At 43.0% G+C, this 16,232-nt stretch overlaps 1 protein-coding gene across 2 annotated transcripts in view; it reads right to left on the bottom strand.

Annotated features, from left to right (window-relative positions):
- Positions 1-16,232, bottom strand: part of Mon2 (MON2 regulator of endosome-to-Golgi trafficking) — a 70,503-nt gene that overhangs the window by 40,656 nt on the left and 13,615 nt on the right. For both annotated transcript variants that reach the window (XM_006973332.4, XM_006973333.4), the window contains exons 3-9: positions 11,509-11,636; positions 10,952-11,083; positions 7,233-7,362; positions 6,062-6,156; positions 5,312-5,437; positions 3,691-3,885; positions 391-515 (exon numbers count right to left, since the gene is read on the bottom strand). In XM_006973332.4, the coding sequence (XP_006973394.2) occupies positions 391-515; positions 3,691-3,885; positions 5,312-5,437; positions 6,062-6,156; positions 7,233-7,362; positions 10,952-11,083; positions 11,509-11,636 (931 nt within the window). The remainder of the gene's footprint in view (positions 1-390; positions 516-3,690; positions 3,886-5,311; positions 5,438-6,061; positions 6,157-7,232; positions 7,363-10,951; positions 11,084-11,508; positions 11,637-16,232) is intronic.

The following is a 16,232-nucleotide window of genomic DNA, read 5'->3' as shown; positions in this document are numbered from 1 at the left end:
TGAGGAATAATTTTAAACGTTTCTGGAAGAGCATTTTAATGTACATAATATGCACATTTTAAAAGCAAATAAATTGCTTAGTAGTTACAATCCCGTATTTGGTGTCATTCATCACACCTGAGTGGTGTCTCTAATTTGGATTAGAGACAAAGGTTTAGATTCAAGTCAAAACAAAACAATAACAACAAAGGAAAAAAAGAAATATTGGCTGTATTTGCTGCTTAGTAACTGATCTCCCAGTCCTTCCCCAAGCTTCCACCTGGTGTGGCACACACACAAACACCCCATTTTCTTCGGTAAGCCTCTCTAAAGCATTCAAATGGGTTCTCAGCTCTTCTTAACTCAGGGTTCTCAAGCTAGCCATCTAACAGAATACTGCTGGAACTTTACCTTAACAACTGAGGCTGCACACAGAGCCTGTGTATCGACTCCACCGCAACAGCACGAAGCCACTGGGGCTTATCTGCATCCAGAAACTTCACCAGAAGTGACAGAAATATTTCACACTCGGTTACCTAAAAAGAATAGGATTTTTACACATTTCACTGCATCAAAAAGAAATGATAACGACACTGTCACATCATCTTAAGAGTAACTGGGATAAAATGGAGAAAGAGAAACGTCAGCTGGGACCCCACAGCTTCTCTAACTCTGTACCTGTAGCACTGGTGATCTGGTAACAGACCTGCTATCTGTAACCCTTCCTTCTGCAGAACATAGTACACTGCCTTGCCGTCTCTAGGCCCGCAAACTGCCAACAGATGTGTGACCTGCCCTTCAGCAATACGCTGCATGTACAGACAACTGGATGTCTAAACAGCAAAGAGGCAGTCTGGTGTGATGGTACAAGTCTATAATCCCAGCATTCAGGAAGGAGAGGGAGGAGCCAGCCTGGGCTTCAACAGCAAGACCCTGTCTCAAAAACCAAAAGAGAACAGGAAAACACCGAGACATCTGCAGCCGCTGACAGACACACCGCTGATAGACACACTGACTCGGGCAGGTGAGGCATTAGCACAGGCCCGTTGCGACTTTACTGAGCACCAGTTCCCACTGCTGTTAGTGACACACTTTTTCTTCTTTGAATTTTATGTGGATAAGTGTTTTACTTGCATGTATGACTGTGCACCACATGCATGCATTCTGTCCGTAGCGGCCAGAGGAGAGCATCAGATCCCTGGACTTGGGGTTACAGACAATTGTGAGCTCTCACACAGATGCTGCAAATTGAACCTGGGTCCTCTGGAAGAGCACAAAGTACACCTAACTGCTAAGCCATCTCTCCAGCCCCCGGTGCAGACTTTATTCTTAACAACTTCTTTATATAACAAATACTGGCTAAAGCACACCATCCATTATTCATTACAAGCATGACGACTGATGAACAAAAGTGAACCGGTGTAAAGGCAAGTGGATTACTCCTGTGTCAGGTAAACAGCAGGAACTATGGAAGGTAAAAGTGAAACTGACTTTGAGATTACTAAACCAAATGAATTCTTGCTGAGTGCAGCTAGGAACTGATGTTTCAGCTGTGGATGCCCCAAAATGAGGCAAGAAATTGGGAAAATAAAGCAGCCGCAAGATTTTAGCCTCGGCAATCAGGAGGGAAGACATTTGGATCTCTGTGAGTTCAAGGCCAGCTTGGTCTGCATATCTAATTCCAGGACAGCCAGGAATACACAGTGAGAGTGTTACTCAAATAAAAAAGTCCTTTAGTCCCAAGCCTTAGCTACTGGTGTTTTCTAATGCCTTTCAGTATCTTCAATAGGTGCTTGAAAGCAGGACAGAACCATGAGGATAACAGAAGCAGTAACAACTTCCTGGGAAATGGAGGAAGGAGGGTCAGGAGTTCAAGGTCATCATAAGCTACACAATGAGCTCCAAACTGGTCTGGGGTACAGGAGATCGATCCTGTCTTACAAAAGAAAACAGTCAAAATTCCGCAGGTGGAAATCCAGACACCAGGTAAATGTTTGGCAGAATCATGCACTCACGGAAGCCACTAGTTTAGGTGCTCATGGATTTGTCAGGGACAAATCTTTTTAGAAAGATGTTAGTAAAGGAGTAAAGTTGGGACTAGTGAGCTAACTCAGTCAGTACTGCGCTTGCCGAGGGAGCCATAAGGACCTGAGTTCAATCACCTGCACCTACATGAACAAGCAGGGTGCAGTGGCTCACGTGATGTCTCTACTCAGCACTGGGGTGGTAGGACAGGTGGGTCCCTGGGGATGGGTAGGCAGCCAACCCACCCGAACTTTCTAGGTCCAGATCATTATCGAAAGATAAGGTGGAGGGAGGCAGAGGGAGATACCTCATGTTAGTCTCTTACCTGTGTGTGCGCGCACACAGAACATACACACTGACATAACACAATACACCACAAACACACACAAAAAGTGAAATTAAAAAATAAGTGAAAGGGAGCAGGTGTGGTGGCACATGCCTACAATCCCAGAACTTAGGAGGCAGAGCCAGGCAGATCTCTGTGAGTTCGAGGCCAGCCTGGGCTACATAGCAAGTTTCAGGACAGCCAGCATTGTTACACAGAGAAACCCTGTCTCAAGACAAAAAAAAAGGAAAAATAAAAATGAAAGATTAAATTGGATAATTAAAAACCCATTCTTTCCTTCCTTTAGGCAAGAAATCAAGGTCAGACTAGAGCTATGGTAGCCACTTTAAGTTAAAATTGATTCATTTTTATAAACTCCTTAAGGCACCTTCAAGGAAAAAGGATTCATGCAAACACTGTTAGTGACCCAAAAGGCGAACATGGACCCAGGTCAGAGTTTAAAGAAGTAAACTTCTTTTAGTAGTTTCCTCTATTCACTCTCATACGTGATGAGAACTGACTGACGATCACGCCTCTGAGCCACCTGAAAAGATGAGCTAGTGAATGGTGGGGACAAAGTGGATGTGGAGTACCGTGGAGCTGCCTGAGACCACGTGTGGGGTCCTGGAGGCCAGACAGTTCCCTAACACTGTTCAGACTTGTTCTTCATGTCGTTAGTACGCGATCTGAGAGCACAAGAGCAATGGCGTTGGAACAGGAAATGCCTCGGCAGGAATCACGGAAGCAACGTCAAACTGTATTAGCCTCATTGTATCTTCACTGCCATACACAATTAAAAGGTGCATATAAATATAGAATATTCTAACACATATATAATATTCTAGTGCGTGTGTGTGTGTGTGTGTGTGTGTGTGTGTGTGTGTGTGTGTGTGTGTATGTTTCATCTAAAAACGACCTGATGCTAGTTTCCACTGTTAACTTGATTGAATTAATAATAAACACCTAGGACGTTCATGGGGTACACATTTGGGTACCTGTGTGAGGGTCCCGAGGAGGATTAACCAAGGAAGAGAGTTCACCTTGCACGTGGGTGACACTTCTAACCAAAGCCGGGACCCGGACAGAATAAACAAACAGGGAGATGGAGGAGGCCCGAGGCCATAGACATGATCACTGTTTCCTGGCTCCCGTGAGGTGAGCAGCCTTTGTGACATCCCCCACAACCACGACATGTCTGCCTAACTCAGGCCCCAATAATACAATCAGCTGGCTAAGGATCGAAACCTTTGAAATCCCGAGCCAAAGGGTAAGTCTTCCCTCCTGTGAGTTGTCAGAGACAGGACGCTAGCACCCACTGCATGCAATTCCATGTCCATACATGTTTGGAAGGCAACACTTACCAAAAGACTGTAGAACTGCTTGATCAGAACAGACACCACTCTCAGCAAGCGCATGCAGATGGGGAAATATGGTTTTTCGACCGGGGCTGGAGAAGAGGAAGTGCTGGAGCCTTGTCTGAACTTTATATTTGGAGAAAAGAGCTTGATCACAAGCGGGCACACCCTCTCCTTGAGGAGAAAACTGAATTCTTGATGCTATTTGCAAAGAAAAAGAAGAATTGACTTAGTTGTGGTAATATTTCTAAAGCAGTCACACTAACAAGAAAAAGTGGAATCAACCTAAATAATCTAATTTACTCAGTCACACTTTTCTTACTGTTTGCTCTGACAACTTTATCATGTATATAATGTATATAGTGCCTTCTGCTGACTCTCCCCCACCTTCTCTTATTTCCTTCCTTCCCACCTTCGCTATGCCTCCCCTTCCTTACAAATCTGTCCCATGGTCATTGTTTTTCCTTTTCTTTGCTTCTTTCCCCTTGTTTCTTTGCTTGTTTTAACCAGTACCATCTGTGCAATCCGGGTTTGAAAGTATCAGTTAGAGACTGGACGCTCACTATTGGGTATACAACTGGATATGATGCCTGCCCCTCTCCCAGAATCTGAACACTGCCAGTAAGTCAGCAGTAAGGTCTCATGTGGCCCTTGTCATCATTTACACACACGTGTGAAATGTGCACTGCTCTTAAATGGACTAAACCCAAACTGGAAATATTTCAAGAAGGTTCTGTTAAGAAATGCCTTATTTTGGGGGCTGGAGAGATAATTTCACTGGTTAACAGCACCAGCTCTGATTCTGATTTTTGATTTAGATTTTGAGCCCAGGTTTGATTCCCAGTACCCACATAGTGGCTAACAACCATCTGTACCTCCTGTTACAGATCTGATGCCCTCTTCTGGCTTCCATGAACACTGCATGCATGTGGTACACAAACATACACACAGGCACAACACCCATGTAAATTTAAAAAAGAAAAGAAAAAGAAATGACTTACTTTCACAACTCCAATTGTGAATTATCTGTCTAAAAAAGTTTCTAAGATTTATTCTAATAATAAAATTTTAAAATGCTGGGGTCAAGAAAGACAGGAAAGCAGAAAGACAAGAAGACAGACAAGACAGGAAGAGAGGAAGACAAGAAGACAGGAAGAGAGGAAGAGAGGAAGACAGGAAGACAGGATAACAGGAAGACAGGAAGAAAGGAAGACAGGAAGAAAGGATGACAGGATGACAGGAAGACAGGAAGAGAGGATGAGACAGGATGACAGGAAGAGAGGATGAGACAGGATGGCAGGATGACAGGAAGAGACAAACAGGCAGACAGGCAGACAGACAGACAGAAAAACACACAATCAAAATTATGACTGTAACCCCAGTGCTCAGGAGACTGAAGCAGTTACACTTGTAAAACCTTGTCAAAAAAGAACAAAAAACACCACCAAGAAAAGTGTACCTTAAACTCTCATAGAAAGAACAACCAAATCTCAGAAAGCAGTCTGGTCTAAAGCCCAAGGCTATGTCTTTGCATCTTCTAACACGGAAAAAGACATGCTGATTTCTTGGACAATACCTATGAAAAACTAACATTAATTCTGTGACAAGATCATAGCAGTCGGCTTACCTGTAAAAAGACTTGGGGAAAGTCATTGAGGACCGACTCTAGCAACTCGAGGCCAAATGTCCGCGTCATTTCGGTCATGCCTACCAGCCAGTAAGGGGCGTCAGCATTAACCAACTGGCAAAGGTCCTAGGAAATAACCAAACAATATCATGTACACAATAAAATATGCTTTCCACACTCACAGTTTATAAAACTGAAGCAAAACAAATGTATTTTTCCTAAAAATTAAGCATCAGTAACTCAAATTTTAATAAATAATACATTCAAAAGATTTTAGCAAACCTCTTAGAAGCATGTAACTATAGACAATAAGCAGATAACTATACACAAGCATTAATGTTATTTTAACAAAGAATAAACTACTAATCTTACTGTACTTAAAATGATTTAGTCATGCCAACTCATGTAAGGTATTTGTGTATCAGATTACATTAAGTAGACAGTAAATTTATTACTTAAACTTTTCATTAAGGGGATGTTTCTGTAGAATTAATCATCCCTAATATATCTATTTTTCCATTTCCAAGTTTGATTTCACTTCCTTACAGTGGGTCACAGCATTTGACATGTTGGTCAGGCATACAGCATATGCAGAGGTCTTTCTTCAGACTTTAGAATTACTTGAATACTAATTTTGACATAGTTAATATTTTTGCATTAAAAATTATATCAGACATAAATTCTAAAACAAACCCCCCTCTCAACAAAACTCCATGCTACAATAGAAATGACTTTTGTCAGCCAAAATACCTGGAAGAGCATGTATGCATCTTTAGCACAAGGCTTCAGGGTGCTGACAGACCGCCTGTTACTGTTTCCTTGGACCAGCACTGGCGGCTCTATGTCTGCAATCAAAACAGGCAGGAACGGGGGTTCATAACGACCGTTAGTAATCATACACCCTGTTCAAAATCCATCCTTTCTATACAACCATAATCCAGGAACGGGGGTTCATAACGACCATTAGCAATCATACACCCTGTTCAAAATCCATCCTTTCCACACAACCATAATCCAGAAATGGGGGTTCATAACGACCTTTAGCAATCATACACCCTGTTCAAAATCCATCCTTTCCACACAACCATAATCCAGAAATGGGTGTTCATAACGACCTTTAGCAATCATACACCCTGTTCAAAATCCATCCTTTCTACACAACCACAATCTAGTAATTTCAGAACTATGTCTCCAAAGTGAAAAATTGATATTTTTATATAAAGTACCATAAGAATCACTCTTCGTTTTCTTACATGCATTTTAATAAGCTTATTACTTTATTTACACATTTGATTTTCCTGGTCTCTTATTTTTCAGCACCTTTATCACATGATCGCTAAATCTATAATAAATATCAAACAAAGTTCACTACATAACCATTTCCTCTGCCTTTTACTAGCTCCCGAAGGATTAACTTCTTGATCTGCCACTGCCGCTGTGAGTCATGGGTTGTGCCAGCTCAGAATCAGCTACAGTGGTTTTTCCGGGCTCACAGCATATTTAAAAACAAACAAACAAAAAACCACTTGTATGATGTGTACCATTCTCTGGGCTGATGACATAGTCTATGGGCAAAGGTGGTTGATGCCAAGCCTGAGGATCTGCGTTTGATGCCCAGGATTCACATGGTAGAAAACAAGAGCCAATTCTCAAAATATATGAGTTACATCATGCGCGTATGTGTGTGTATAAGTTTTCGGGTGCTCTGTGTATCTTGCCGGCCTCAAACCTGGGGTCCTGCCGAGGCTAGGTTACAGGTGTGCACCAGTACATTTGTCTCCAGAGGAGACTATGCCGGGTACATTTCCTAGCTTTTGGGCAGCACAGCTCCCAGGGTAAAAGGTACCAATGAATGAAAATTCAATCCTGCACATAAGAACCCGCTCACGAACAGGAGGAGCCATGCGCACATCGCCGTCACCTTTGCGTTGCTCGTCTTCGGCCACCATCCTCTCGAAGACGACGGTCACCACCTGCCGCACTGTAGCAGCTGCTGTGTTGTTTGTGATGTTGTCCTTGGTGAAGTGGAGTCGGAAACAAAGGACAATGGCCTGCAAAACAGTTCCTCAGTGTGAATCAGACCGAAGAGCACGGATGTCAGCGATCAGATTGACACAGAAAAGAAGTTGTTCAGTCAGACTCCAAAGTCCCACCATCTTAGAAAATAAAACTATAAAGTCCACAGCTATAGAAGATTAGCTAAAATAGTTTGAAATCTGTCTTTCCAAACGTGGTTCATTTAATGTGCACAATAGTGTGTCATGCTTTATTTTCCCAGAAGGATTTGCTCAAGTATTCATGTTTATCCCATCACTAAATCGTTAGAGAAGTACTATGTCAATGACTAAACTAAAATAAATAAAAGTATACTATTATTAAAAAGGTGCCACACTTTTCTCTTTCAAAAGCAACTTTAGGGAACTTTCTATACACTAAGTTGTACTCCTTAAAGGCGTATCATTTCATGAGCTCTGCCTGACCCATTTTTATCACCCCCAGCATTTCCTGATTGTTTTTTTCACTACTGACCACTCAGTGTTTTCTACAACTTTATATAAAATATTCATGTATTATGGTCTGGCGTCTTTCCTTTAGAACCCTATTCATGAGTGTGTGTGTGTGTGTGTGTGTGTGTGTGTGTGTGTGCGCACACGCTGTCCTGTGCATCAGCAGGAGTTCCCTTTCTATTACTGAGGAGATTCCATCTACGTCTAACCATTCGTCTGCCGATAGACATTTGAAGAGTTTTCAGTTAGCGTACTTTGAATTAGGCTGTTATAAATATTCAAATATAAGTTTGTCTCTGTGAAGACAAACATTTTCATTTACATTGAATGGCATGGCTAGGTCACAGGGTAACCCAGGTTTATTTATTTTTAAGAAACCACGACTTTTCTAAAGTAGACTTACAATCTGTAATTCTGATGAGTGATTTCAGAACTATTCTGTCCTGGCAGTATTTGGACTGGTGGCGTTTACAGAGTGTCACTGTCCTGATGGCTGTGATGACTGTTCTCATGGCACTGCAAATATGGAGGGAGGTCAGGAGCCTCTGCCATGCATCGGCTTGTGGCTGAGCTCCTTGTTGTGAAGTGTGTTTACAATCTGTCAAGTCTTCACCAGGTTATTCTGCCCAGATAATACTTTAAAGCTCTTTAGAAGAACATGTGTGCCCTTTGTCAGGTACCTGTGCTTGTTTTCCTCTACCCTGTGACTTCTTTTATGGTTCATGGACCATGAAATTCAAACTCTGAGAAATGGTTGTGCACACCGGTATCACAAAGATCTTCTAAGACTTTAATAGTTTGAAAACATGTTGCTCTTGGAAAATATAAAGTGCTGTGCCTTATCAACTTATATCAAAGGTTTTAACAGGTTTATTTTCATTGTATGTGTCCAAGTGCTTTGCCTGCATGTAGTAAGTACACTGCCTGAAAGCCTGGTGCCCGAGGAGGCCAGACAGGGTGCTGGCTACCAACCCTTGGCCTCGGTAAAAGCAACTAGTACTCTTTTTTTTTTCCTTTCTGTAACCCTGGCTGTCCCAGAACTCACAGAGATCCACCTGCCTCTGCCCCCCAAGTACCAGGACTAAAGGCGTGTGCCCCCACTGCCCAGCACAACCAGTACTCTTAACCACTTAAGCGCTGAGCCATCTCTCCAGAGCTCTCACATTCCGTTTTTAAATGGCACCATCACGCTGGGCTGCAACCTAACAGCACATCGTGTTGCCACACGGGAGCTTTCATGCTGATCGATTCTGTATTATACCTTTGTACTTGAATTTGAGCAGCAAACATTTCATTTTCAACAAGGTAGCATACTAAAATAAAGCCTATAGTTACTTCTCTCTCTCTCTCTCTCTCTCTCTCTCTCTCTCTCTCTCTCTCTCTCTCTCTCTCTCTCTCTCTCTCTGTGTCTGTGTGTCTGTGTGTCTGTGTCTGTGTCTGTGTTCAGGTGCACACAGTGTGCATGGCTGTGTGAAAGCCAGTACCACACATCTTGTTTTTGAGATGGGGTCTATCACTGGAACTTGTCTACTACTTTAGACTGGCTTACCAATGGTCCTCAGTGTGCTGGGGTGTTTTTAAACTCAGCACGTTAGAGGGAGCCTCTATTGAGAACTGCCTCCATCCAGACCGGCCTGCGGGCAAGTCTGTGGGGCATTTCCCTGATTCACGGCTGATGTGTAGGCCCAGCGCACTGTGGGTGGGTAGGATAAGAGAGCGGGCTGAGGAAGCCATGGGGGGCAGCCAGTACACAGCACTCCTCCACGGTCTGCTTCAGCTCCTGCCTCACGCTTCCCCTCATGATGGACTGCAACCTGCCAGCTGAAATAAATCCGTTCCCCCGCAAGCTGCTTTTGCTCATGGTGTTTATTGTAGCAAAAGACACCTAATGAGGACACCCAGGATCCTCCTGTCTGCCCCCCACTGACTCATGAGCCACCTCGGCCAGCTTTTCACAGGGAGGAGCTGGAGACGCACTCGGGGCCGCACGCTCACAGGGCTCACTTTACTAGCTGAACCATCTCCCAAGGCCGGTGCTCCTCCTTCAGTTTGTCAACTCGTAACATCTGATACATTTCAAATCTATTTATTAAAAGAATAATTTGATAGCAAGAAACCAATGGAACTGTATACAAAAAAGCACATAAAGACTCTACTTAGGAGACAGGAGCCTAGAAGAACAAGAGTTGCCATTAAGTGTATTTTCATTATGCTCTAAGAACACCAAATTAGTATCTAGAAAAGACGAATATACAAGTCCACCTGAGACACTGTGCATGAGACTGTATACTTCTCTCTTTTATGAACTATCCACCTTTAAAAGCACAAAAATTATGATGAAACTACTCAAAGTCCAAAACAAAGTTGGGCGGTGGTGGCGCACACCTTTAATCCCAGCACTAGGGGGGCAGAGGCAGGCGGATCTCTGTGAGTTCAAAGACAGCCTGGTCTACAGAGTAAACTCCAGGCCAACCAAAGATATATAGTAAGACTGTCTCAAAAAAATGAACAAACGAACAAAAAAGTTCAAGGCACTCCTCAGAGAATAAAGCATTAGCTGAAGACTGTACATTTGTTACTTTCTGTTCTACAGAAAGATTTCATGACTTCCAGAACGTCTTCAAGAGCTAACTATATAAGAGAACAACTATTAATATTCCAAGGAGGGTGGGGAAGGAGGAGAAATAAAATCCAGCCCTGAAACCTCATCCAGTATCAATGTTCAAAGAAGGTTTTTAACTACCGGCTTGAACTGTTAGTTTACATAATGCATACATGTAAATTAGTTTCAACACAGGAGAATCGCGGAGCAATTACAGAGAAATACCCAAGCCAACACGATTCAAGGCATTTCCCTTCCCCTTCCTTCCCTTCTCCATTCTGCTCTACATTTTCTCCTCTTCTTCCACCTACTATTCAAAACTAAGCAGTGGCCAGAGGTTGGTCAAGCAACACAAGGTGACGCCCCCGAATGTGGAGGCACCGATGGCTACTAACGCACGGTGCTGACCATCACAATCACTGCGGAGAAGTTAGCTGCTCTTCATTCCAAGGCACCAGGCTTTCTCTTTAGTCGGCTTATTCAAACACTACCTCTAAGCATTTATAAATACCAATTCAATATGTTCCTTACCTTGGACAGTGCCTCGTCATGAACTACTGTATTGGTTGTTAAAAGAACAAGAACTGTTTGAAGCAGCTTAAGTTCTTCAAGGCTGTTTTCCATCAGCTGCCAAAGCATGTTAATTATGTTTCCAGCAGCAGTCTGTGAATCAGAAGATGGAGCACAAAATCAACTCAAATCTGAGAGATGATGGAGAAGATGTTCATAGTAATATTTGTTCTTATTTTCCATCATCAAATCAGATATAAACAAAATACATTAATGAGCAACACATTATCAATTCAGATAATCTCCATTTTAAAATATGAACTATATTAAATAACTATTCTGTGACACTGAAAATTGGCTTGATCCTAAAATCAGCAGGTGTACTACCGAACAATGCCCTCTTAGGTTACAGGTAACTCAATGAAATGTATTTAATCTTTAATGCTAACATTATTTTTAAATTATTTTTCTGCTTTCATAAACCTGCTTCACAGGACACATCAGACATGCTTCACCCATCCCCATGAAAGCCATTCTACGACTCTGAAAAGGCAGTTCAGATGAATTCTTCACACTACCTCAGACACCACTTCATGTGACATGAGTCTCTGAATGGCGGCCAAGCACAGCTGAGTGATCTTCGGTTCCTTGGTCCCACACCCCATTAGGAAAGGCTGCACGACTTCGGAGCTGTTTTCTTTCAATGCTGGATTCAGAAAACACGTAAGGTAAATTACTGGAGCTAGTCATAATTAGGAATATCTGTCTACATATTTACAATCTATGACGATTCTTCTGACGTAAAATAAACATTCAAATAGAAACAAGTAACAAGAGTTCAAGTACTTCAGACAGTACAGTCTCCACCTCACCAAAGGCTTCCCAGGTTTTTCTACCATGGAACTGTGGGGGCCTTCCCCCACCCCCCAGATACTCTTTGAGGACATGGATTCTCACAAGTTCAGAAATTACCATTTCTTCATTGTACAGGAGGGAAATAATAAGAATTCGTATTATAGAGCAGCAAGAATTATTAAATCCCATGTTCATCATGTCTTCCACAGTTCACTAGCACTCTAGATTATTTGTATATGCTATGAATGTAGCTCTAATTTCTTTAAGAAATAAACACATTTTTTAACAATGATAGCATTATTCTTATTATAGAAAGAGAGCTTTAAATTAACTACATGAATACACAAACTTTTATTCCAAATCTTAACTTCTACCAACTCTAGAAGTTTTAAAGTAGCAACAAAAATATAGAATTCATATAACTGAATTCAATTAACCAATAAAATTTATTACATGAAATTAAAAACTTGCTTAAAGGCGAAAAAAGGCAAATAAAACAAGTTTGTCACATTCAGAGAAACTGAATAAGTAACATGGAATTCTAAGTAGAGAACATTAAATTTAGGCATCTGATAACTGTTTTCAAGGAAACAAAACTCACTAATTAACTACATGTATATCTGAGTCATAAGTATTTTTTCCAAAAGAACTCAGAAAAAAGTCATTGATAATCCCCACTGAAAGTGAAAAACCACCTCAGCCATTGTTTCTTTCCTGTGGTGTTGGCAGTACCAGGGATGGATTCCCTCTTATGGAGAAAGTCTCAAACTCCATCAGAGAAGAGCTGACTTCACCCTTATCAGCTGTGCTGCTAGAGCAGAGTTAGGACTGTCCTGCCTGGAGACTGGCATTCTGGGCTGCAGGAGTCACAGCAGGATGGGACCACTGGTGACTTGTCTGCCCCAGCAGCCTATGCTGCACCTTCCTGCACTAGGACAGCTCAGCTCCAGCTTGACTTCCTTACACATCACAACCAAAGTGTGTGGTTTTTCACCATCGGTTATCAGCTAGCTCTGGTGGGCAAGCCGAGACAGTGGCAAGAGCTGGTGTTGTTCTGTGGACTCCCCGACCAACAATCCATAAGGAGGTCCTCATGTCTGGCACCGGGGGTTGGTTAGTAACTCTGTGCTTTCAGAAGTGGTGTGGTTCTGTGGACTCCCTGATCAACTATCCATAAGGAGGTCCTCACGCCTGGCACCGGGGTTTTAGAAGTGATATTACCTAGACATTCAGGGTAGTTCCCTCTGACTCCCAACTGCTGTTCCCAAACCGCCTCCCCAGTGGTGGTCTCCATATGGGTTTTTCACGCATCCTTAGCTGTGCTCGACCCTGATCTCGTTCTTCCCCATGTCCGCTTTGCACCCCACCCCCCAAACTCTTCATCTGTTTTCATGTCGTCCACGTTCAGCTATCCTCCTCCCTTAAGGCAACCTCCACCCAAGTGAACCCTTTTAGTTCCCTTACGCCAGCGACTCTCAACCTATGGGTCGAGCAGCCCTTCCACAGGAGTCGCCTAAAACCACCAGAAACCACGGATGTTTACATTACAGTTCCTAACAGTAGCAAAATCACAGTTATGAAGCAGCAAAGGAATACTTTTACGGTTGGGGTCACCACAACAGGAGGCACTGGACTAAAGGGTCGCAGCGTTAGGAAGGGTGAGAACCAGCGCCTTGTGCAGACACCTCAGGTTAAACACACAAGTCTAAAGATGTGAAGCCAGGATCCAGGAGAGACAGAACATGTGGCATTTGTCTTTCTGAACCTGGGTTACCTCATGCAACACAATTTTTTCTAGTTTCCATCCATTTACTTCCAATTTGTGGTTAGTTTTTTATTCCTGTTTTACTTAGTATTTTTGACATTTATCCACGATATAACACAGTTTGTATTTTTTACAATAGTTATGTATCCTGTCAAATAAATTTTAGTTTTATATTCTTTCATTTTAAATTAAGACTTTGAGAATTTCACACATATATACAACATTTTGTTTTGTTTTTGTTTGTTTTGATAATATCAACCCTCCACTCTCTTTGACTCCTCCTAAATTCCCCCTTTTCCTGTTCCTCTTCCAACTTTATACCTCTTTTCCTAGTCCACTGGTTCAAATCAGCGCTGTCTTTATGTCCTGGGTGTGAGAGCACCCACTGGAGCATGGGCAACCGAACAGAGAGTACCTCACTGAAAAACACTGAGCTTGGATGCCACCTTCAACTGTCCACGCCCTTCAGGTAGGGTGGGGCTTCCTGAGTCCGTCCTGCAGCCCTGTGAGGTTTCTGACTGGCTTGCTCCTACCTACATCTATCTTATGCTGACAACCACAGCACTGAAAGCTCATGGGTGCCACGGCCCTGCTGTTTCCAGAGGACATTTTCACAACAGCCTTCCCCAAGCCCTGGTTCTTACAGTAACTTCTTCCTCTCCTACAGTGTTTCCTGAGTGCAGTGGGAAGAGGGTGTGATACATAAGTGTTATTTAGGGATGGGTGTCACAGTCACTCATTCTTGGTACTCTGGCCGTCTTGGCTCAGGGATCACTGTAGAAGATGGGGAGGAAGGAAGGAAGAAGATTCTTGGGAGAAAGGGCTGTTAAATGTCGTCTTCTGGGCATGGCACAGGCAGCGCAGGCAAGGTTCCACAGAATCTGTGGCTCCTGCAACAGCCCACACAAGACTGGGCCTGTTGCCGGGCGGTGGTGGCGCACGCCTTTAATCCCAGCACTCAGGAGGCAGAGGCAGGAGATCTCTGTGAGTTCAAGGCCAGCCTGGGCTACAGAGGGCGTTCCAGGACAGGCAACAAAACTACACAGAGAAACCCTGTCTTGAAAAACTGAAAGAAAAAAAAAAAAAAAAAAAGACTGGGCCTGTCAAAAGTCAAGCATAGATTAGGGAGGGGTGCACATGCCTCTACCCCTCCATGTAGAAGTACTGGCTACTGACGGATTCTGGAGGAGGGACAATAATTATTCTTCTATTGCGTACCAAGTTCCAAATCCATGGTCACACAGATGAGCTTAGTTAAACTTAGTGAGGTCTCAAAAACAAAAACAAACACAAACAAACCAGCAAGACATCAGTGTCTAAATAGGAATTTGTAGGGAAGAAAGGACAGATAGACAAGTTGGGAGCAGATGGACCATGCTCACTCTGCCAGAGCATCACCAAGTATGTAGCAACCAGGAACCTCTTCGTGTTTATTATGAACAGCACAGGGTATGGCTGGTCAGTCACACTCTTGCTGGGCAGTCTTGTTATGTAAGCAGTCCCACTGCGGTCATCTGGGAGAAGAATTACCATTGTCGCTTTGACCACACACTGATCAACCTTCCTAACTCCTCTGACGTTGACACATCCCCTCAAAGCTTCCTCCACTCCCCACACTATTACTTTGAAGTTTCCTACCAGATCTGAGAGTTTTCTGGTGGAATACTTAGGGTCTCATTTTAGTATAAAGTCATGGCATCTGCAAATAGGGCTATTTTGACTTCTTTCTTTCCTATTTGTATCCCTTTTAGTTCTTCCTCCTGGCTTCTTGATCTACGATTTTGAGAACGACACTGACTGAATAGAAGTGGAAAGGAACGAGTGGGCATCCCGGCCTGGTTCCCAGCTTTAGAGGAACTGTTAGCACAGTGTTGGCGCTAAGGCTGTCACAGATCGCCTCAATTATGTTGAAATGTGTTCCTTCTAGTCTTTGTTCATTTGCTTTGTATTTCATTGAGAACATTTGCTTCTATGTCCACCAGAGAAACTGGACAAGAGTGTTTTCATTGATCCTTATGTACAGTTCTTAGCCAGGGTAGTGTTAGCTTCATAGAATGAGTTTGCTGTAGTCACATCTGAAGTTTTATGGTGCACACTGGATTGAGTTAATAACCACCAGCAAAGTTTTCACCAAATTGTGTTGTGCTTAAATACACCTAAAAAACTACTGAGGATCAAACTCCCGAAGTTTGAACCCATACCAGCTGCTTAGTTGTACTGGACCAAAAAGTTGTACTTGTTGCTTCCCACTGATCCTTCTTCCTCTGCTGTCCATGATGGTCGCAGAGACCGCCCAGCACTTAAGCACAAATGAAGTGTACATAAGGCATCTCCATTTTCTTTGCTAGGGCTGGGTGGTGACTGGGAGGCCAGCAGGGCTACTCCTCCCACAGTGATCTTGTAGTTCTTGGAGGAAATGCTGTGAGCAATCTCAATATAGTAAGATTTGTTGCACGTTAGACTTTGCACTTCTAGAATCCACTAAACAGCACATGCTTTGTTTTCCTGTTGCTCTTAAAGCCAGTGTTAGGCATCAAGATCTGGCCCCTAGATCTTCTCCACACCTTACTCCCAACAGTTCTGCCTTTCTTCCAGCTATATCTAACTGCGACACAGCAGTGTGACTAGTACCACACAAACCTTTTTTGACAATGGGGGACTTCACAAGAAGTCTGAAGGCAA

This window comes from Peromyscus maniculatus, chromosome 18 (genome assembly GCF_049852395.1).
Source record: "Peromyscus maniculatus bairdii isolate BWxNUB_F1_BW_parent chromosome 18, HU_Pman_BW_mat_3.1, whole genome shotgun sequence".
In the NCBI taxonomy this organism is placed as follows: domain Eukaryota; kingdom Metazoa; phylum Chordata; class Mammalia; order Rodentia; family Cricetidae; genus Peromyscus; species Peromyscus maniculatus.
This window is presented reverse-complemented; position numbering and strand designations above follow the sequence as displayed.